We start from the raw sequence: 22,474 nt of genomic DNA on the forward strand, positions 1-22,474 counted from the left end.
GCAGCCCACAGCACGCTGATTGGTCGGATCGACTGTCAATCGGAAAAGCAAGAAGGCGGGGCTTCAGAGCCGTGGGAAGGCGGGACTTTGCCGGCTCCCGGAAGGAAGTGCATCAGGGGAACCTGAGGCGCAGAGGAGAGAGGAGGTTTGTCAGGGCCACAGAGGCTCTCCACGTGCAAAATGGGTGAAAGGTTGGACGGAAAGAGGCCGCATGCTAACCTGGCTAGGTAAGGGAAGCCGGCATGGCCGCCTCGCCAACTCAGAGACCTAAAGTAACCACAAAGGATGGTCTGAAACCAAAACTTTGAAGACGAAAAGCAGTTTATGGTGGGTAGTCATGGTCTAGGCCAGTATCAGTCTTTATCATAACTGAGACTGTTGTTCTCTTGCACCTGTGATACATTCGTCGGAATGTCAAAGTAATTTTCCCTTTTCCAGACCCCTCAAAGCACAGGCACCAGGCTGCAGAGACCACAACTTCCCTCATTGTTATTGAGTTCATTTGTTGACTGTTAACTGCCCTGCACCCACCTAAGTAAAAAGTGTGTCTGTCATTTTACTTTTTATCCAATCCCAGAGCTCTCCCCTTCTCTCCTCCGCCCAACTTTGCTTTTTCCCACCTCCCTAATCTATCACGGATGGATTTCTGGTAACTCACTTAGGTCTCTTCTTTTGATTGTGATGTGTAAAACAAGGTGCAACTAGCCAGTTTGGCTCCGTGGACAGGGCATCCGCCTGCGGACTAAAGGGTCCCAGGTTCCATTTGGGCCAAGGGCACATGCCTGGGTTGTAAGCTTGATCCCCCCACCCCCGCCCAGTAGGGGGCGTGCAGGAGGCAGCCGATCAATGATTCTCATCATTGATGTTTCTCTTCCCCTTTCTCTCTTAAATAAATAATATATATATTTCAAACAAACAAACGATCACAAAGTGCATAATTGCCATTCTCCAGAGCATTATCTCAATCCATTGAGATTTTGCTTCCCGGCATTTGTCAGCAGTTTGGGTCAAATAAACTCACAAAAATTCTTCACAGGTTTGACTATTTCTTAACGTTGATAGGGAACCTGAGCACAGAGCAGAGAAGGAATTCATCAGGGTCAGAGAGGCTGTCTCAGGACAAAATTGAACGATTTTCTAGTTACCATTTTAATTCTATTGGGTCGGCAACTAAGTAATTGCGGATTTTTTAAAGAAAATCAAAGACAATTTTTTTATGGAACTAAATAACTTTATTCTGTAATGTATTGCCCATTTTGATCAATGACCTTTTGCCATCTTTCAGGCAGCATCATAATCCCACGTTTAAAAAACTTCTGGTTTTTATTAGCAAAAAACTGGATCAGGTACGATTTGACATCATCATCATTATTGAAATTTTTACCATTCAAGGAGTTTTGTAAAGATCGAAACAAAAAGTAATCAGATGGTGCAAGGTCAGGACTATATGGTGGATGTGGCAAAACATCCCAACCAAGCTCCATTAATTTTTGCCGAGTGACCAAAGATGTGTGTGGCCTTGCATTGTCATGATGGAATACAACACCTTTTCGATTTGTCAATTCGGGCCACTTTTCTTTAACTGCACTGTTTAATTTCGTTAGTTGTTCAATGTAGACATCAGAATTGATCGTTTGGTTGGGTGGTAAGAGTTCAAAGTAGACAATTCCTTTGTAATCCCACCAAACTGATAACAAAACCTTCTTTTGATGAATATCAGCTTTTGATGTTGTTTGAGTTGGTTCACCTGGCCTGCTCCACGATCTTTTCCGCTTGATATTGTTGTAAACAACCCATTTTTCATCGCCAGTTATCAGTCGTTTTAAAAATGAATCATTTTCATTATGTTTCTTTAGCAAATCGCAGCTGCTAATGCGTTGCGTTAACTGTGATTCTTTCAGTTCGTGAGAAACTCATGTATCGAGTTTTTGAACATAGCCAAGTTGTTTTAAGTGATTTTCAATGCATGTATGTGATACATGAAGCTTCTCTGCAATCTCACGTGTTGTACTGTGACAGTCCGAATTGATTATTGCTTTGATTAGGGCGTCATCAACTTCAACTGGACGACCAGAGCGTTTTTCATCTTTGAGTGAAAAATCACCAGAACGAAATTTGGCAAACCAATTTTGACACTGCCGTTCTTTTAAGGCTTCGTCACCATAAATAACACATAACTTATTATGAGCTTGGGATACGTTTTTCCCTTTGTGGAAATAAAAAATCAAAATATGACAAAAATGTTCCTTTTGATTTTCCATTTTTCAACGAACGCCAAACAAAAACTACAAAACAGATCAAAAAACTTTTTTTACTGATTAACAGCTGAATAGCCAACTATCAAATAACAAAATGTGTTTTACATTTGTACTACGTCTGCAAACCTAAAAATTCAACTGAAGCCATATATGTGTGAAACCCGCAATTACTTAGCTGCCGACCCAATAGAAGCCCCCTGCCTTCAAAAAGCCACTGCTATGCACACTATCTTTTTTAAAAATATATATTTTATTGATTTTAAAAATATATATTTTATTGATTTTAAAAATATATATTTTATTGATTTTGTACAGAGAGGAAGGGAGAGAGATAGTTAGAAATATTGATGAGAGAGAGTCATCGATCCCCTGCCTCTTGCACACCCCCTACTGGGGATGTGCCCGCGACCAAGGTACATGCTCTTGACCAGAATCGAATCCGGGACCCTTCAGTCCACAGACCAACGCTCTACCACTGAGCCAAACCGGTTTTGGCTATGCACACTATCTTAAGGCAAGTTGGGGGTAGGGGGTGAGGTGAATCCAGTAAACGGCTTGGAAGAACAACCTGGTGCATAATCCAAAAGGAGAAAAAGTCTAGAGGCAGGAGGTTCACTAAAGCATTATTTATCAAAGCAAAAACAAAACAAACCTCTCAAAACTGGAAACATAGCCGAGACAGGTTTGGCTCAGTGGATAGAGCATCGGTCTGCGGACTTAAAGGTCCCAGGTTCAATTCCGGTCAAGGACATATATAATACATTGGTTTCGGTAGGGGGTGTGCAGGAGGCAGCTGGTCGATGTTTTTCTCTCATTGATGTTTTTAGCTCTCTATCCTTCTTCCATCCTCTCTGTAAGGAATCAATAAAATATATTTAAAAACAAAACTGTAAACATAAATTGTCCTGTGATTAGCTCTATACAGGAAATAAATAGAATACATCACCTATTCAACATTTTTTAAAAATATTTTTTTATTGATTTCAGAAGGGAAGGGAGAGGGAGAGAGAGAGAAACATCAAAGATGAGAGAGAGCTGAAACCAGTTTGGCTCAGCGGTAGAGCGTTGGTCTTCGGACTGAAAGGTCCCAGGTTCGATTCCGGTCAAGGGCATGTACGTTGGTTGCGGCCACATCCCCGGTAGGGGGCGTGCAGGAGGCAGCTGGTCGATGTTTCTCTCTCATCAATGTTTCTAGCTCTTTATCTCTCTCCCTTCCTCTCTGTAAAAAATCAATAAAATATATTATTTTTAAAAAAAAAAAAAAAGATGAGAGAGAACCACAGATGGGCTGCCTCCTGCACGCCCCCCACTGGGGATTGAGCCTGCAACCAGCGCATGTGCCTTTGACCATAACTAACCCAGATCTCTTCAATCTATAGGCCAAAGCTCTATCCACTGAGCCAAACTGGCTAAGGCTATTCAACATCTTTTTAATGCTAACTTTATTCCAGGCCCTGGCAACTGGGGAACACAGATCAGCAAGACCCAGGCACTACTCACAAGAAGTTCAACCAAGTAGATACAGTTCAGATCACAACATCACAACACACCTTGATAAACCCTGTGCTGAGTTAGAGAGAGAGGAGTGAGGAGCCAAGTGAAATCAGAAAAGGTGTCCAAGCATGGATTATGATTGGCAGGTGTGAAGAACTTATAGAAATTCACCAGGAAGCAAAGGGAGGGAACAACAAGAGAAATGAACCAAGTTAAAAAAAAAAATAACAAAATGGGTTCTGTTCTGTAATTACAACTATGGAAAGGTCACATGCAACCTGTGCATTGTTTTATTTATTTACTAAGAGCACTATAACTTTTAATTCATTGTTTGCATTAACAAAAAACTTCAAATTAACCTAAATCCATCAATAGAGGGATGGCTAAGTCAATTGCAGCATATCCAGTCCATGCAGCCATTAAGGAATGTATAGGTCTATATGTGCTGATATGACTCAGTCTCCAGAAATATTAAGTAATTGCATGCCCTGTATACACACACACACACACACACACTGAGTGGCCAAATTATTATGATCACTCCATCAGTACTTAGTTGGACCACCTTTTGCCTTTAGTACTGCGGCGATTCTTCTTGGCATTGACTCCACGAGATGTTAAAAGGTGATGGGAGGAATCTGCCACCATGCCTGAATAGCACTGTCCAGTTCTGTGAGATTTGATGGTTGTGGAACCGGCTGCCTGATGGCTCTTTTAACTTCGTCCCACAAATGCTCTATTGGATTGAGATCTGGAGATTGTGGGGTCACCTAAGCAAGGTAAAGTCTCCCTCATGTTCTTGAAACCACTCCTGCACAACACGAGCACCATGGCATGGCGCATTGTCTTGTTGGAAGAAGCCATCGCTATTGGGATACTCCATCAACATGATAGGATGAACTTGATCAGCAATGATACTTAGGTATGTTGTGCTATTCAGAAGTTGTTCCACACGAATTAAAGGGCCCAAATCAATATATAAATTACAACTTTCCATAGTTATAATTACAGAATAGAATCCATTTTTTTTTTTCCTTTTACTTGTTGTTCCCTTCCTCTGCTTCCTGGTGAATATATACTGTATATAACCATGACATTTCGGTCAACTACGGACCACATGTGATGGTGTTCCCATTAAATTATAATAGAGCCCTGGCCAGTGTGGCTGAGTTGGGTAGGCTTCGTTCTATGCACAAAAAGGCCATTGGTTCTATTTAGGTCAGGGCACATGCCTGGGCTGCAGGCTCAATCCCTGGTACAGGGTGTTCCCACTGATTGATGTTTCACTCTCATATCAATGTTTCTCTTTTTCTCCCTAAAAATATTTTAAAATATCTTTTTTTTAAAAACCTCTCACATGGATGTTTCTCTCCCTCTTAAAAAAATCATTTAAAAATATTTTTAAAAAAGACTATATAATGGCCGTAACTGGTTTGGCTCAATGAATAAATAGAGCGTCGGTCTGTGGACTGGAGGATCCCGGGTTTGATTCTGGTCTGGGGCACATCTAGGGTTGAGGGCTCAATCCCCATTTAGGGGCGTGGGGGAGGCAGCCAATCAATGATTTCCTCTCATCATCGATGTTTCTATCTGTCTCTCCCTCTCCCTTCCTCTCTGAAATCAATAAAAACATATTGAAAAAAAGATTATAATGGAGTTGAAATATTACTGTCACCTAATAAGGTTGAAGCTGTTACACTGACATGGCACAATGCATAGCACACATGTTTGTGGTGATGCTGGTGTAGACAAACCTATACACTGCCTTTCATAGAAAAGTATAGTGTATACAATTATGTATAGTACATAATAATTAAAAATAGTAATTAACGGCTATGGGACTGGTTTATGTATTCACTCTACTATATTTTTTATCATTACGTTAGAGTGTACTCTTTCTACTTATTGAAAAAACGTTTGCCATAAAACAGTATACCATGTTATACTAGCAGCAGGATCATACATCTAATACTTACTGCATCAATGAGTTGCATAATTTTCTTTTGTGCTTGATTTAATCTCATGTTGTTTTGCGCAGTAACATGCTATACAGGATTGTAGCCTTGGTGTGTAGTAGGCTGTGCCATTTAGGTTTGTGTAAGTGCACTCTATAATATTCACGCAACAATGAAGTTGTCTAACGGTGCATTTTCCAGAACTATCCCCATCATTACGGGGTGCATGACTGTGTATGTATGTGCGATTGATGTACATTTGTTTTATTTATATACTCCTGGATTTCTGAAAGTGATAGGGAGAAGGGCACATAATAGGAATATGACCAGAGTTGTTTAATGATTATTTATTTTACTATCTATAGGTAAGAGGTATTTTTTAAAAAAATTAAATGTGTTTTTATTGATTTGCGAGAAAGAGGAAGGGAGAGGGAGAAGGAGAAAGAAACATCCATGCAATACTGATTGGCTGCCCCAGCATGCCCCCTGCTGGGGATCGAGCCCATAACCCCAACAGAGAATTGGACTTCTTGGTGTGTGGGTCATGCTCAACCACAGAGCCATACCAGCTGAGCTGGCTAGAACAGGTTTCCTTACAGATCCTGGGAAACTGGAGAATCTGTTATAAGAACAAAAACAAGGCTGTAAAAAGATACAATGTCTTGGAGCTTAGATAGGTCCTTTACTAAAAAAAAAAAAAAAAATTCATTTTGAGAGCAAATCAAGGACAGGAAACACTTGATTTGGTTGCTGTGCCTGGACCCTGACCCCCCCTGGGAATTCACCTCAGGAATGCTGACCATCCTCCAGTCCCAGGAACAGGCTGAGCTGGTTTTTAACATCATAGTAAGTTAGCTACCTTGTTATTGGACTTCAAGATCCTGGAAGGAGACACAGGGACCATGGATCCTGCAGACCTTCTTCTGTCCCCCCTCCCCTCTTGCATGTCGCCCTTCTTCTTTATCCATATATAACCAGCCAACTAGTAGGAGATGTTAGAGCAGAATTTTCAGGATGACCTGCTGCTCTCTCCATACAGCTGGCATTATTGGATTAAATGCTCACGTAATTCAACCTTGTCTCTGCTTAATTTGGCTCAAGTAGTGACAGGCAGCCCCGGACCTGTTTTGTGTCCGGTTTCAAAAGGACACACAAAAACAAGGTGGTTGCTTCTGGAGAAGGAATCAGAAGTGAGAAGATGAATAAATATGTTTTCCCTTTGGAACTGCTTAAATTTTTTATCTCATGGATATATTTCACATATATATAACACACACACACATATCTAGTTTAAATATCTAAATCAAGCATAAAAGACTAAGTTTCATAAAACTTTTAAAGTAATAAAAAATTTCAAAACTGAAATTTGATAGAACTAAATTTTTAAGAGACTTTGTGATTATATGTACATGACATTTTAGAAAAGGCAAACTATTTTGGCAGAAAACCAGGTGGATGCCAAGGGCTTGGAGTGGGTGGGGGAATAGGATTGACTAGAAAGGGGAATAAAGGAGCTTTTTGGCAAGCTGGAAGTGGTGGCTACATCCTGTATCAATTTGCCCAGGGTTAATCGAACTACTAGTATATATCTTAAAAGGGTAAATTTTAGTATATGTATCTAAGTTATACCTCAAGAACTTTTTCTAATTCAAATATTTAAATAACCAATTCTTAAGTAGATGTGGGCAAATAGAGAAAGGACTAGCAAGAACTTTGGCAGTGATGCAGGTGGTGTGGTTTTATCTTGTTTGGGGCTTGGACATAACTGTGCTCTGTCACAGGTTCCATGGTATTTTTTTATTTATTTCTAGAGGCCCAGTGCATGAATTCGTGCATGGGTGGGTCCAGTGGCCAGCCCCGATTAGGGTGATCTGGTCAGGCCAGCCTCGGGGAGGGGCTGAAGGTGGTTGGTGGGCCAGCCCCGCCCTCGATGAGGGGAGGCGATAAGGGATGGGGCTGGCCTGAGGCAGGGGCCTTGGGTGGTTGGTGGGCCAGCCCAGCCTTCTGGTCCAATTCAGGTGGAACTCCCAGTAGAGGGGGCAATTTGCATATTACCCTTTTATCATATAGGATCGATTTCAGAGAGGAAGGGAGAGGGAGAGAGAGATAGAAACATCAATGACAAGAGAGAATCATTATTTGGCTGCCTCCTGCACTCCCCCTATTGGGGATTAAGCCCGAAATCTGGGCATGTGCCCTTGACTGGAATCAAACCTGGGACCCTTCAGTCCACAGGCCAATGCTCTATCCACTGAGCCAAACCAGCTAGGGCAAGTCCCCTGGGATTTTAAATTTTTATTTATTGATTTTAGAGAAAGAGATGAAAGGAGAGAGAGAAACACCAATTTGTTGTTTCACTTACTTATGCATTCATAGATTGATTCCTGTATGTGCCCTGACTGGAGATCGAACCTCCAACCGTGGTGTATGCGGACGATGCTCTACAATTGAGCTACCCAGTCAGGGTAGGCCCCACGGTGTTTTAGAATCCTTTTTTTTGGAAGGTCTCCTGTGCCAGCTTGAGCAAGTTGGGGAGACTAAGGCTGAGTGGCTGGGACCCTGCCTGCTCCAACTGCAACAGACCTCTCCTCCACTGGCCCCCAACGGGGCCATTCCTCCACTAGGCCTGGCTGCTGACCCTGTTGAGGCTTGAGCTCCCACACTCTGAAATTTTCCCTCCGCGGGCTCCAGACTCAGCACGGCCTGTCTTCTATTCACTGCCCACGGCCGGTGGGACTCCGCTCATCTCCACGCTCTTTGAAGAAAAGGAAGAACCTAAGTTTTCCTGGGCTGGGAGGACTCGGTGTCGAGTCAGTCGCTCAGTACTCCTTTGTGAAGCTCTGACCCTCAGAAGGAGGGGGAGTGGAGACACAGTCCAAGCCTCCTCCACCCCAGCCCAACTCAGCGCTGACTAACCTGATAGGAGGCACAGGTGGGCCACAGACTCAGCAAAGGGCGACCAGAAACAGCTTCTGTGCTGATATGAACAACACGCCTCCATGTGAGAAGGCCCACCCCATGGAGCCGGGATGGCACCGAGCCAAGCCTCCAGCCATAACTGCAAGTGCAGGAAAGCCCAGAATAGGAAGTGTTTTGCCAGCTCTGGCAGCTCCTCCCACACGTGCTGCAGGGTATGGGTCAGCTGCCAGCATTAACTCTCCAACCCAGGCCTTTGTCTTTGTTCTATTGATTTTTAATCTGAGAGTTACAGACTAAAGCGTGGTCACTGCAAACATCTCTTGCTTGAGTTGTCCTATGTTGAAAAATGCCAACTCACACTGATGAGAAATTAATAATTTTTTGTGGCTACCTAACAGCTCATTTTGAAAAACTGAGGCTGAAAGTTCTGAACTGTCTGGCAAGCTGGGGAAGGCATTGACTGATTACAGCTTGGTTAGTGCTTTACCACCTAAACACTTAAAAGATTGTAATAAGCCATAATTGGTTTGGCTCAGTGTTGACCTGCGGACTGAAAGGTCCCAGGTTCGATTCCGGTCAAGGGCATGTACCTTGGTTGCGGGCACATCCCCAGTAGGGGGTGTGCAGGAGGCAGCTGATCGATGTTTTTCTCCCATTGATGTTTCTAACTTTCTATCCCTCTCCCTTCCTCTCTGTAAAAAAGAAAAAAAAATCAATTAAAAAAGATATATTTTTAAAAAGATTGTAATAAAATGCAACAGTGAGAAGTTAAAAGAGTGCCTTAATCCCACCCTGCCAATCAAAGCCCTTCTGATAGGCAGATTTCTTTTGTAAATTGTTACTTTGTGTATGGATTATATGGTTTGCTCAAGTCTCTGATTAAGTGGACATTTTTGGCAGAACAAGTGCTGTTTCCTGTAACCCCACAGTTTGGAGACTGGTTTGACAATAGATTCCTCTTTTCCTTTAGACCTATTGTCTAACCTTCCAGAGAGAACTCCACCCTCATCTCCAAAGAACACAGGCAAAGATGTATCAGCATAAGTCATTTATTGCCAATAAATCTCTAATATCATATGTTAATGGGCCTGACCGTTCACTCAGGACTGTTAGGGATGGGGGCCAGGAGTGTGATGAAGGTATAGCATGTGGAGACCGGTAGCTGAGGGGCAGACTTGATGCCTAGCTTGCTGGCGAACAGTCTTGGTCAGCTGAGCTGCCTTGGACAGGGAGGAGCTAGGCCCGGCAAAAGCCCTCAGCTCTCCTTTGGCCATCCCATCCCAGGTGTCCAGCCCTTCCTCCTGCTTCCACGTTCGCTGTCCTGTGTGGGTGAGGGAGATGTAGGGAGATAAGAAGCTCTCTAACTGCCAGGCTTGTGGGCGCTACCCACCGAGCATGGGATTCCCAGGCTAGTTGTTGGCTGGAGAAGGTCTTCGAGGACTTGGGCCTTCATTGCAGTATCTTCAGACAGGTGGGGATGAGGGATGGGGCCTTGACCTTAGGGGGCTGCCCTTCCTCTGTGGCATCCAGAAGCTGCTGCATGTAACAGGAGGTGCCGAGCAGCATGTGGCCCGTGGCCTGCATGCTGAAGAGGGCCCAGCGAAGAGCTTCCCTGGATGGGGTGAGAAGGGGGTAGAGTTAAAACACAGAGAAGACTCCCGGCTGCATCTCCTCAATGCTCCTCCCCCTTGCTCCTTTAATAATCCCATAACTTGCAGAGTGATATGAAGATAGGAACAGATGCTGCCTTCCCCCAGCAAATGGGAAAGGGTCTACAGGCATTACCTGCAACTGTACCTTCACTGAGATGTCCAAAATTCAAGCTCATTTAACAAGGCCATTTATTTATTTGTTTGTTTATTTTTTTAATCCTCACCGGAGGATATTTTTTCCATTGGTTTTTAAAGAGAGTGGAAGGGAGGGAGGAGAGGAAGAGAGAGAGAAAGAAACGTTTATGAGAGAGACACATTGATTGATTTTCTCCTGCATATACTCTGATTGAACCACAACTAAAGTACATACCCTTGGTCAGGAATCTAACCCGAGACCCTTGGGTCCAACAAGACCTATTATTTTTGTAATACTACTTGGGCTAACCAATATAACATGATCTACCATCTCATGTTATATAGATGATGTTATATTGGTCCACAAAACATGAAGATCATAACTCTGCCCTTCACAACTGTTGTAGACCCTGGGGTCATAGTGATCCCACGCAGGGTTAGGAGGTTGAAATAGCACAAATCACTTAACGTGGGATCTGATGTGTAGAAGAACAGGGGAAATGTGGTGGAGTCAAGAGTAACTGGTTGAATACTTGACTGCTTTAACTAAGTCCTTTAGCCAAATCTGTTTAAAAGATAGGTGAGAGTCACTAGTGGTGTCAATCTCAGGGGTTAGGATCAGGAGGGGAAAACAAAATGAAAATAAGTACTTCCTGGCTGATATTAAAACTTGTCTTCTATTAACCTTCATTCAATAAATTCTGGTGGAGGCCCTGGCTAGTCCTGATATGCTAAGATTGCGGGTTCTATCCCTGGTTAGGGCACATACAAGAAGCAACTAGTGAATGCATAAATAAGTAGAACAACCAATCAATGTTTTTTCCCTTCCTCTGTCTCTAAAAATAAATAAATAAATAAATAAATAAATAAATAAATAAATAAATTCTGGTCGAGGTAGGGATGGGGGCAGAAAGACAGAACCATAAACATCTACACATAAAAAGAGTTTGAAATTCTCTGAAATAAAAAAATATATATATATTTAAATATACTCCCCCTCCCCACCCCCCCACCCCCCCAGAGGAAGGGAGAAGAATTTAGAAACACTGATGAGAGAGAAACATCAGTCAGCTCTCTCCTGCGCGCTGCCTACTGGGGATCAAGCCCACGACCAAAGTACACGCCCTTGACCAGAATCAAATCCGAGACCCTTCAGTCCTTGGGCCAATGCTCTCTATCCACTGAGCCAAACCGGACAGGGCTATTTCAGCATTCTTGATGGACATACATATAGGTGGGGTTTTGAATTCTCCTTGTAACTGATTGTAACTTCTTTTCCCTCATTAATTAGTGAATTCAATAAAATCTTTGACACATGTTCATTTTTAATAGTTGATTAGAAAACTACTTAGGAAAACATACTATTTTAAGTGGGAAAAAATTGTTATAATAGAAGATAATTAGAAAAACTAAACGTATCCCAGTTCTACCTGGAGGAGTATGTGTACCCCTTTGGCTTACATTAGTGAAAATGTAAAGCACTAGTTCAGCCATAAGATCTAGCGCATGCGGTCATGCGTTGTCAGGCTGAGGCCCATGTGAGCAGATAGGGGCTCTCCCATTGCTGCATACCCACCCTGCCCGCAGCAAATCCCAAGTCACTCACTTCATGACGCGCTTGGCCCCATAGCAGTGAAGATTGTAGGAAAGAGAATATGTGCCGTAGAGAGTTGCCTTTATGTTCAGGCAGCCAATGAAGTCCTGTGGGTTCAGCTTGTACAGGTCAAAAGTTACACGGGCCACATCGATCTTCTTGACAGGCGTACGGGAGAGGGAGAGCTGGTACCTAGAGGCCTGCATCGAGACAAATGTGTGGTTGGCACCCCTCAAGGACTTCTGATTCCCAATGCTCTCCCTCCACAGGTGGCACCTCACCTGGTCTGATGGGGGCTGCCATTTCTGCCCCTTCTGGAGGGCCATGAACACTGTGTCGTCTGCCAGAGCTTGGAAATACTCTTCTGTCTCCACCACCGTGCCATCTTCCTCCAGCACCAGGAAGAAGGGCTTGTTTGCCAGCATCAGGGTGTCCCGAACCTGGGGAATAAGGTTGGTGATGCTTCTGCCACCCCCATGCAGCCCAGAGCTGGGATGGGGAAGACCCACATCACATCACAGGGAAAGAACAAGGGGCCCGGGTCTGTGGAATGGGACTGCAGCTCAGGCTCTTGCTGTGAGATCACCATCCAAAGATGTAGTATGGTATCTCCTGGTGCCTGGCATCATGGTTAATATTCTAGAAGAGTGATGTCCAGTAAAAATATAATGGAAGTCACATATGTAAATTTCTATTGAGATAGAACACATATGCTATAAAATTTGACCTTTTAGAGTATAGAATTTAGTGTTTTTCACACATTCACAAAGTTTTATAACTACCACTATCTTATTTCAGAATAAAAAGAAACCCAGTACCCATTAGTAGTCATTCCCCATTTTCCAACCCATGACAACTTCTACTTTATAGGATTTGGCTGTTCTGGACCTTTATTTCGGATAAACAGAATCATATATTATGTGGTCTTTTTACACTGGCTTCTTACTATGTTTCAAGGTTCATCAATGTTGCAACATGATTCACTCTTCATTATGGTTGAATCATATTCTAAATTATAGATATACTACATTTTTTATTGATTCATCAATTGATAGACTTGCGATAGTTTCCCTTTTTTTTGAGTATCACAAATAATGCTGTTATTCATGTACAAATTTGGGGGTGAAAATATATATCCTGTTTTCCTGGATATATGCATAGGAGTGACGCTGCTGAGTCATATAGTCAACATCATACTTAACTTTTTAAAGAACTACCAAACTGTTTTCAAAAGCAGCTACATCATTTTATATTCCCACCAATAATGTATGAGGATTCCAATTTCTACACAACCTCATCAACATTTGTTATTGTCTGTCTTTTATTTTAGTCAGGCTAATGAAGTGATTCTGGTTTACATTTCCCTAATGACTAAGATGTTGAATACATTTTCATGTGTTGTTACCCATTTGTATTATATTCTTTTAAAAATATATATTTTTATTGATTTTTTTACAGAGAGGAAGGGAAAGGGATAGAGAGTTGGAAACATTGATGAGAGAGAAACATCGATCCACTGCCCCCTGCACGCCCCCTACTGGGGATCGAGCCTGCAACCATGGTACATGCCCTTGACTGGAATCGAACTCGAAACCATGGCCCAATGCTCTATCCACTGAGCCAAACTGGTCAGGGCTGTATTATATTCTTTACAGAAACATCCGCTCAAACTCTTTGTTCATTTTTAAATAGGCTATCTTTTTATTATTGAGTTATGAGTTCTTTATATATTCTTGATACTCAATGCTTATGAGATATGTGATTCACAAATATTGAGGTATTTTATCCCATTCTGTGGGTTGTCTTTTCATTTTTTCATAGTGTCTGTTGATGTAAAACAAGTTTTTAATGCTGATTGTTCCCCTTTTGGTTGGTTGTGCTTTGGTGCCATATCTAAGAAACCAAAGTCGTAAAGACTTACACCTATGTTTTCTTCTAAGGGTTGTATGGTTTCAGCTCTACGTTTAGCTCTTTAATCTAGTTTGACTTAACTTTGTACATAGTGTGAGGTAGGAATCCAATTTTTTTTCCATGTGGTTATCACATCATCCCCCCACTATTTGTTGAAGAGAGTATTCTTTCTCTATTGAATAGTCTTGGCACCCAGTAAAAAAATCAATTGACCATAGATACATGGGTTTATTTCTGGACTTTCAATTCTATTCCATTGGTTTGAATTTTCTAATGGCATACCCTGGCCGGTGTTGCTAAGGGCATGTACCTGGGTTGCAAGTTTTATCCCTGTCTAGGCACCTGAGGAGGCAACCAATTGATGTGTCTCTATCGCATTGATGTGTGTGTCTTTCTCTCTCCCCCTTCCTCCCTCCCTTCCACACTTTCTAAAAATCAATGGAAAAAATATCCACTGGTAAGGATAAATAAATAAATAAATAAATAAATAAAATTTCTAATAGCCACATTAAAATAAGAACAGGTAGAATTACTTGTAATATATTTAATTCAATCTAAAAATATATAACTACAGCCGAAACCGGTTTGGCTCAGCAGTAGAGCGTCAGTCTGCAGACTGAAAGGTCCCAGGTTTGATTCCGGCCAGAGGCATGTACATTGATTGCGGGCACATCCCCAATAGGGGGTGTGCAGGAGGCAGCTGGTCGATGTTTCTCTCTCATCAATGTTTCTAGCTCTCTATGTCTCTCCCTTCCTCTCTGTAAACAAATCAATAAAATATATAAAAAAATATATATATAACTACAATAAAAATTTTATAAGATTTTACATTTTTTTCCATATTGTCTTCAAAATCTTATATGTGCTTCATATGTAAACACATCTCAATTTCAACTAGATAAATTTCAAGATTTAGTAATCACATATAACTACCGTAGTAGCTACTGCATTGAATAGTGCAACTCTAGCGATAAAGAGACATAAGTTTGAATTCTAGCTTCTCTACTTCATTGTTCTGAACCTAAGTCACCTCATTTCTCTAAACTCGTTTAATAATTTAAAAAGTTGAGGCAAATACATTAGAACAGTCACAACAATTAAATGCAAAAGTCTGAGATGATAGCCTAGTTTAAATCCCAGTGAATACACTTGGCCTCTGCCCCTAGAAAATGGGAAGAATTGTAGCTGCCTCAAGGTGATGATTATAAGAAATGCTATGATATATATAAGGCATTTGGCAGAGTCCATAGTCCATAGTGTGCATTTACTAAAATTTATACTATACTAATTAAAATGGAAAGAGAACTATGACATGTTATAGGATGAAAAGTCAGCTCTATACTACATAACCCCATTTAAGTATTATATAAGGATAGACTATATAGGGCATTCACAGTTACACCATTAGTTCTCTCGGAATAGTAGGATTTTCACTTTACTATTCTTAGTTGGATCTGTTAGAGAACATATTTTTCTGCTTAAAATCCTTTAATATAGGCCTGGGATGAGCAATACACCAACAGCAGTGAACACACCTAGCTCTCAGATCTTGTTTTCTGAGTACCATTCTTCACTAAAATGAAAAAGACCTTCTTAGAAAAAATGGTGAACTTGAGGGCTAGGACAGGAAAGGTTCAGGATGAGCCTGCAATACCTTGTTGTACCAGTAAGTCAGAAAGCGCAATACAGAAATAAGGCCATGTCCCACTGGCCAAGTCTGGGACGATTTGAGCATCAATAAATAATCTGTTACCATCCTTATATCCCATTTAAATGAGGATACTTGAGTCCTTTTTGATATCTATACTAATAAAAGGGTAATATGCTAATTAGACCGGGAATCCTTCCTGACAAAGCTGGCCTGGGCTAAGCTGCCCGCCTGTGGTCTGGGGTGCCAGCGCCTGAGGCTGCTGCCCAGGAGAGGGCGAAGCTGCCCATCCATGGTCCCAGTCGCCTGCAGCTGTGGCTACAGCTCAGACAAAGCCGGCTCGGGTCCCAGGTGCCTGCGACTGGCCAGAGGAAGGGAAGCCCAGGTCCTGGGTGCAGCCAGCCAGAGGAGCGAATTCTGGGTCCCAGGTGCAGGGCCAAGGCAGAAGTAGTTAGGAGTGATCAGGCAAGCAGGCAGAGATGGTTAGGGGCAATCAAGCAGGCAGGCAGAGGGGTTAGGGGTTAGAAGTGGTTAGGGGCAATCAGGCAGGCAGGCAGGCAGGCAAGCGCTTAGGAGATTGTGAGAGGCATGTCCAACTGCCGGTTTAGGCCCGATTCAAACTGGCCGTCGGACATCCCCCAAGGGACCCCGGATTAGAGAGGGTACAGGCCAGGCTAAGGGGACACCTTTTACCGCGTGCATGAATTTCATGCACTGGGCCTCTAGTAAGTAAAAAAATAAATTTAAATTTAGATGCAGAATGAGATTTTACTTGGTGCAAAGTACTTCGCTATAAAATAATTAACAGAAAGAAAAAAACAATAGCTTTATATAGAGAAGCCTGACTGTACCTTTAAAAATTCTTTTTACACCGGAACCAGTTTGGCTCAATGGATAGAGCGTCGGCTTGGGGACTGAAAGGTCCTGGGTTCGATTCCGGTCAAGGGCATGTACCTTGGTTGCGGGCATATCCCCAGTAGGGGGTGTGCAAGAGGCAGCTGATTGATGACTCTCTCTCATCGATGTTTCTAACTATTGTATCTCTCTCCCTTCCTCTCTGTACAAAATCAATAAAATAAAAATAAATAAATAAATAAAAATTCTTTTTACTTAATGATGAGAGAGAAAGAGAGAGACAGAGACAGAGAGACAGAGAGAGAGAGAGAGACAGAAAAAGAGGCACAATTCCCTGGCCAGTAGCTCAGTTGGTTAGAGCATCATCCAGTACATCAAAGTTGTGGGTTTAATTCCTAGTCAGAGCACATACAAGAATCAATTAATCAATGCATAAATAAATGGAACAACAAATCAATGTCTCTGTCTCTGTCTCTTCCTCTTCATCTCTCTTTAAAATCAATAAATTAAAATTAAAAAATAAAAGGATTCACAATTAAATAGAACACTTGATCCTGACCTGGGTCCTTTTGCTACAAAGCACATTATTAGATTAATTGCAAACACTTGAATGTAGTCTCAAGATCAAATGGTAGTTATATAATACTAGAGGCCCAGTGCATAAAATTCGTGCATGGGTGGGGAGGGGGCTATCCCTTAGCCCGGCCTGTACCCTTTCCAATCTGGGACCCCTCTGAGGATGTCCAAGTGCCTCTCGCAATCTGGGGTCACTGGCTCCAACTGCTTGCCTGCCTGCCTGCCTGATCGTCCCTAACCACTTCTGCCTGCCTGTTTGATCACCCCTAACCACCTCTGCCTGCCTGCTTGATCACCCCTAACTGTCCCCCTGCTAGCCTGATCATTCCTAAATGCCTCTGCCTTGGCCCCACACCCAGGACCCAGGATTCCCTCCTTCGGCCAGCCGCAGGTGCCTGGGACCATGGGCGGGCGGCTTTGCCTGGGCTGCAGCCACAGCTGCAGGCTCCTGGGACCGGGGGGCGGGTAGCTTCGCCCAGACCTGGCTTTGTCAGGACGGATGTCTGGAAGGTCTTCCGGAAGACATCTGGTCTAATTAGCATATTACCCTTACATAGATTGTATTTTGTATAGATTGTATTTTGCCTGATTTTGATGGTTGTATTGTGATTATATAGGATAATATACTTGTTTGGAGAAAACACACATTGATGTATCCAAGAATGACAGGCAAAAGGTCAGCAACTTGCTCTCAAGTGCTTCAGGAAGTCTCATATTGTTTTTGCAACTTTTGTTAGTTTGAGATTGTTACAAAATCTCATTTCATTAAAAAACATCCTCCAATGGCTTACTGTTAACTTTAAAAAAAAATTTTTTTTGTATTGATTTCAGAAAGGAAGGGAGAGGGAAAAAGAAATAGGAATATCAATGATGAGAGAGAATCATTGATTGGCTGCCTCCTGCAAACTCCCTACTGCGGATTGTACCCGAAACCCTGGCATTTCCCTTGACCGGAATCAAACGTACGACACCTCAGTCCACAGGCCAACACTCTATCCACTGAGCCCAACCAGCTGGAGCTTACTGTTACCTTTTAACATGAAACCCAACTGTTCGTTGCCATAGCCAATAAAGGACTTCATACCCTGCTCTCTCCCAACTATATCTCCTTACCCTCTCTCCCCTCGTTTTCTCTGCTCCTTTCTTTCTATTGCAAAATTTGGAAAGTCAGTCTAGATAGAATGATGTCTTCCTAATTCCAAGTAGACTTCACTTCTGACCAATGGTCCATCTTAGAAAGATGCCTCTCCCTGCATCCTCTGCAGTTAGGGGTCTGGCTAGGAATTCCCAAACTCAGTGGCTACAAGAATCTGCTGAAGAATCTGCTAAAATGACAATTCCTGTGCCTCACTCATGACCTGATCAGTCTCAGGGGGAGAAGTCTGGGAAGCCACGTGTTAACAAGGCCATTGTAGTGCACAAAGTGGTCCCTGAACCTCAATGTGAAAAGTAGTGCAGCATCTAGACTCAAGTGTGAAAGAGCCCTTTTGATTCAAGGCACAAGAAATGTGGTCTGGCACAACTGGAAGCCTCCCAGGGGAGGGAAATTGGCTTCCAGGAAGAATGGACCTAATTCGGAGAAATGGGGGAGACAACCTAGAATAGAGGGTTAGGTAGGTCAGCTATGGTTTTTTTATGTTAAGCAGACTAGTAATTGGAAGCCTAATTCAAATATTTGACCTGGACTTGCCGATGAGCAGGGCCTCACCCCCTGGAGCTGATAAGGGGCAGTGAGGCACATGTCTAATGTGGAACCAGAATAGATGAGGCTGTAGGCCGAGCAGCGGAGGAAGCATGGAGAGGAAGCATGGGCATGGGGAAGGCTGTCATTCTTGCCTGCTGTAACTACCATCCACAAGCGTTGTATATCCTTGGTTTTCTCCTCTGGAAGCTTATCTGATTAACAGTTTGAAGAAAGTCTTCTACAGCTATTAAAAAATTCTTACATGGGCCCTAACCAGTTTGGTTCAGTGATAGAGCATCGGCCTGCAGACTCAAGGGTCCCAGATTTGATTCTGGTCAAGGGCATGTACCTTGGTTGCGGGCACATTCCCAGTAGAGGGTGTGCAGGAGGCAGCTGATGGATGATTCTCTCTCATTGATGTTTCTAACTATCCTTTCCTCTCTGTAAAAAAAAAAAAAAAAAATCAATAAAATGTATTTTTCAAAAAGTCCTTATGTGGAAGGTCAGTATGGGAAACAGCCTGAGGAGAACTGCCCTGGCAGAAGGGAGGAGATGGAGAAAGGAATGTCTAAAATATTGCCCCTTTCCCCAACTTCCAGGCATTTCTGCATGTTTAAGAACGACTGTGAAAGGCAACCCAAGGAACCTTGCAGGGAGCAGATATGCTGGGACAATACCACTGATGTTGATACAGGAAAGCAATAGACTACCTTCACCCTGTCAACAGCACTCCAGGCAGGCACTACCAACCCACTAGACCTAGCATAAGAAAGGAAATCTTTTCACCATGTAAGCCATGAACTTCATCCTTACTAAACTTCCAGCTTGTGACCTGGAGGAGAGAGGCAGCAGGCAGGGCCAACTCGGAGCCAAGGTCCCCGTGGTTGGGCTGTGCAGAGGTCAGGCCCGCCCCTCACCTTGAGGAGGAGGTCCTCCAGGCTGTGCGCCATGATGCCCTTCCGCACACTCCGGTCCTGGGTGCTCACTCTGCAGGGCCGTGCCCGGAGGGGTCCACGGGGTGCCTGGCTGGGCTCCGACAGCAGCTGCTGGGTCACCACCGAAGTGCTCACAGCCACATACCTGGGGGTGGTTTGGGGTATTAGAATAAGCTGCCTGCTGCTTCCCAGCTCTCACCCCAATAGCAATCCCTCTAGGACACATGTGTCAAACACAAGGCCCGCGGGCCAAATCCGTCCCGCCAGGCCTTGCAATGTGGCCCGCACCGCGCTGTCATCACTGCACTCCGCTGCGTTTCTATCACAATGACAGTTTATGACTGTTCAGTAAACCATTCGGCCCGCGATTTAGGCTGGATTTTAGATTTTGGCCCCTTCTCTGATTGAGTTTGACACCCCTACTCTAGGCCGTGCTCACCATATCCCTCCTCCCCTACCACCTACCAAGCCTGCTCTGGTTAGTCTTATTCAAAAGTCAGCCACCTCAGCGCGTCTCAGACTTTAATGGGTATGCAAGTCCTGCGGGGATCTCAGTGAAATGCAGATTCTGATTCAGTAGATCTGGGCAGAGTCTGAGATTCTATGTGTCTAATAAATTCCCAAGTGATACTGACTCTGCTGGTTCTCAGACCATGAGGAGGAACAGGGTGATAGAAGACCCACCTCACACGCCCCCAATTCCCCTTCCCTCTCTTGGCCTCGCTCCTCTCACCTGTCCAGTGAGATGAAATGGCGAAGCTGACGTCAGTGTAAGATGTTTTTGAACTCTGACAACACAACGGAGAACTAAAGGAGTGGAGGGAACCTGGGTTTTGGAGTCAGGCAGGCAAAGTTAGAATCCTGGCACCACTACCCATTTGCTAGGTAATGGAAAGCATCCACTCTGTGCCCAGTTTCCTTGTCTATTAATTTGGCATAATAATCCCCACTTCCCAAAGCCGTGGTGAGGTTTAAAAGAGATCAAGAATGAAAGCACAAGCACAGTGTGGTGGTAATCTTGAGCCCCATTACAGACCCCACGAATCAGAATCTACACTTTACGAAGATACACAAGTGACTTATGTGCCACTGAAATCTGAGACGTTCTGCCCTACCGCTCACAGGAAGCTCCCCTTCCACCCTCGGCTCTCCTCACCTGGAGAGGGACTTGGGGTTGAGAAGGCTGAGGGACTTCATGGCATATTCCATTCTCGTCAGCTGGACTGCATTGGACCTGGGAAGGAAGCAGAAACAGCTCATTACTGTGGACTGGGAGGGTTTCCGTTCTCTCATCATCTGACACAGAACCACCCCACCCCCATCCAGCAAGCTTCCACTCCGCTCTCCCCTCTCAATTCACAGACAGCTTCCCCAGCCTTTTTTCTGTCCAACCCCATGCACACCAACTGTGACCAGGCTGGAGACCCCCTCCACACCCAGGCTCAGCCCCACTCAGCGGCTCCTCCCTCCCTAGTACCACTCACTCCATGTTTCTCTGACTCTGGCTCCGATCGCACTGATCAGGGATCCCCAGTTGGAGCTAAAGCCGCCCGGCCTGGTTAATTCCTGTCCCTGGGGGCAGAGTCCACTTCATGCTGGCAGGAGGTGAGTCACACCGCCTCCCACTGCTGGGGACTGTTCCCTCCGCTGTAGTCCAGAGACATCCCGGGTCAGGCCTCACGGGCCCGCAGTCCAGGCTGAGCCCTCTCTCTCCCGTAGGCCCTTGAGCAATCCAAACCCTCCTGAGGCTTCACACTGACTAACGGGACATGGTGAGATGATGGAGCCGGTCTGCATCTATTCTCTCTGTTACCGTAGCTACTGGCCCAATGTGGCTATTGAGCACTTAACATGCTTCTAGTATGCCTAAGGGGCTGGATTTTTAACCTAACTAATTTAAATTTAAATAGCCATGGTGTCTTAATGGCTACTGGCAGCCACACTGCACACTACAGCTCTAGCTGACAGCTTTAGGCTCACTTGCTACCACTTTGTCTTCTAAACCCCTGTGCTCCAGCTTTTGCATGTTCCAAGCATGCAAAAGGCAGTTCCTTCCACCTGCAGTGCTTTCCTCTGTCCCGGAGCTAAATGTCTGTAGCTTTGAAGCCCCAGTTGCATTGCTTTCCACCCTTCGGAAAGCCTTCATACACAGCTTACAGAATTTCCCCTTCAACCTGCCCTTCCTGCTTCTTAGCCAAGTGTCTATTTCTGTCTTAGCCCCCTAGGCACGAGGTGCCTGGCCCTGAGATGTTCTTCCTAATCCTAGCCCCCGGCACAGCGAGGGCCTGGCGCAGAGTAAGGGGCTCAAGGAGTGGCCATGGAAGGAAGCCCCCTCCACAGTTGGGTGACATTACTCTTTCCTTCTGATGACTTGGGGAATGGGGCTCCTCAGACCTGCCTTCCCCGTGAAAGCTCACTACCCATGTCTGCTTGTTTTGGCCTCGCTCCTCACGCCCATTCCCTGTCCATAGAAAACTCTGCCAAGCCCCACCTCACCTGCTCTCCAAGAGCCAAGAAACAAACACCACAAAACAAATCCTTACCTCCCCCTCACAGCCTCCTACCCTTATAGTGCTGCCCTGCACAGCTCAGCCCTCCCTTCGTTTTATTTCCAGCTCCCGAGGGAAGCCCCTCCCCTAGCCGGCAGTGCCAGCTGGGCAAAAGAGCATGGGTGAGTATACAGCTTTACCCTTGGGATTTCAGGCCAGTCTCACTCCCAGAAAATGCCCCAAAGGAGGGCAGGAGGCATGTTACAACAGCTTTGGGACAGAGTCTGGCCCAAGACATGGCAGCAGGCACAGAGGGCACAGAAAACAGGCCCATGTGGGTTCAGCACTGCCCATGTTAGCTGTCTGAGT

General features: G+C 44.2%; 1 protein-coding gene and 1 long non-coding RNA gene across 4 annotated transcripts; one reads left to right on the top strand and one right to left on the bottom strand.

Annotated features, from left to right (window-relative positions):
- The first annotated feature begins 2 nt into the window (after positions 1 to 2).
- LOC123652049 lies at positions 3 to 12,374 on the top strand. 2 transcript variants are annotated; one of them, XR_006741102.1, is made up of 2 exons: positions 3 to 327; positions 12,277 to 12,374. It is a non-coding gene; the product is annotated as an uncharacterized LOC123652049 (long non-coding RNA). The 2 variants fall into 2 exon arrangements; XR_006741103.1 differs by having other exon boundaries at positions 3 to 227.
- CIDEC (cell death inducing DFFA like effector c) lies at positions 9,660 to 22,193 on the bottom strand. 2 transcript variants are annotated; one of them, XM_036431116.2, is made up of 6 exons: positions 22,160 to 22,193; positions 20,773 to 20,850; positions 19,599 to 19,761; positions 12,289 to 12,447; positions 12,020 to 12,207; positions 9,660 to 10,238 (listed from the first exon to the last, which is right to left on the bottom strand). In XM_036431116.2, exons 2-6 carry the CDS (start codon positions 20,823 to 20,825, stop codon positions 10,076 to 10,078), a joined length of 726 nt encoding a protein of 241 aa, XP_036287009.1. In that variant the 5' UTR covers positions 20,826 to 20,850; positions 22,160 to 22,193; the 3' UTR covers positions 9,660 to 10,075. The 2 variants fall into 2 exon arrangements, with proteins under 2 accessions (XP_036287009.1, XP_036287008.1); XM_036431115.2 differs by lacking the exon at positions 22,160 to 22,193 and adding an exon at positions 21,101 to 21,214.
- Between the last annotated feature and the right edge of the window lie 281 nt (positions 22,194 to 22,474).

Source organism: Pipistrellus kuhlii, unplaced genomic scaffold (assembly GCF_014108245.1).
Source record: "Pipistrellus kuhlii isolate mPipKuh1 unplaced genomic scaffold, mPipKuh1.p scaffold_m20_p_11, whole genome shotgun sequence".
NCBI lineage: Eukaryota > Metazoa > Chordata > Mammalia > Chiroptera > Vespertilionidae > Pipistrellus > Pipistrellus kuhlii.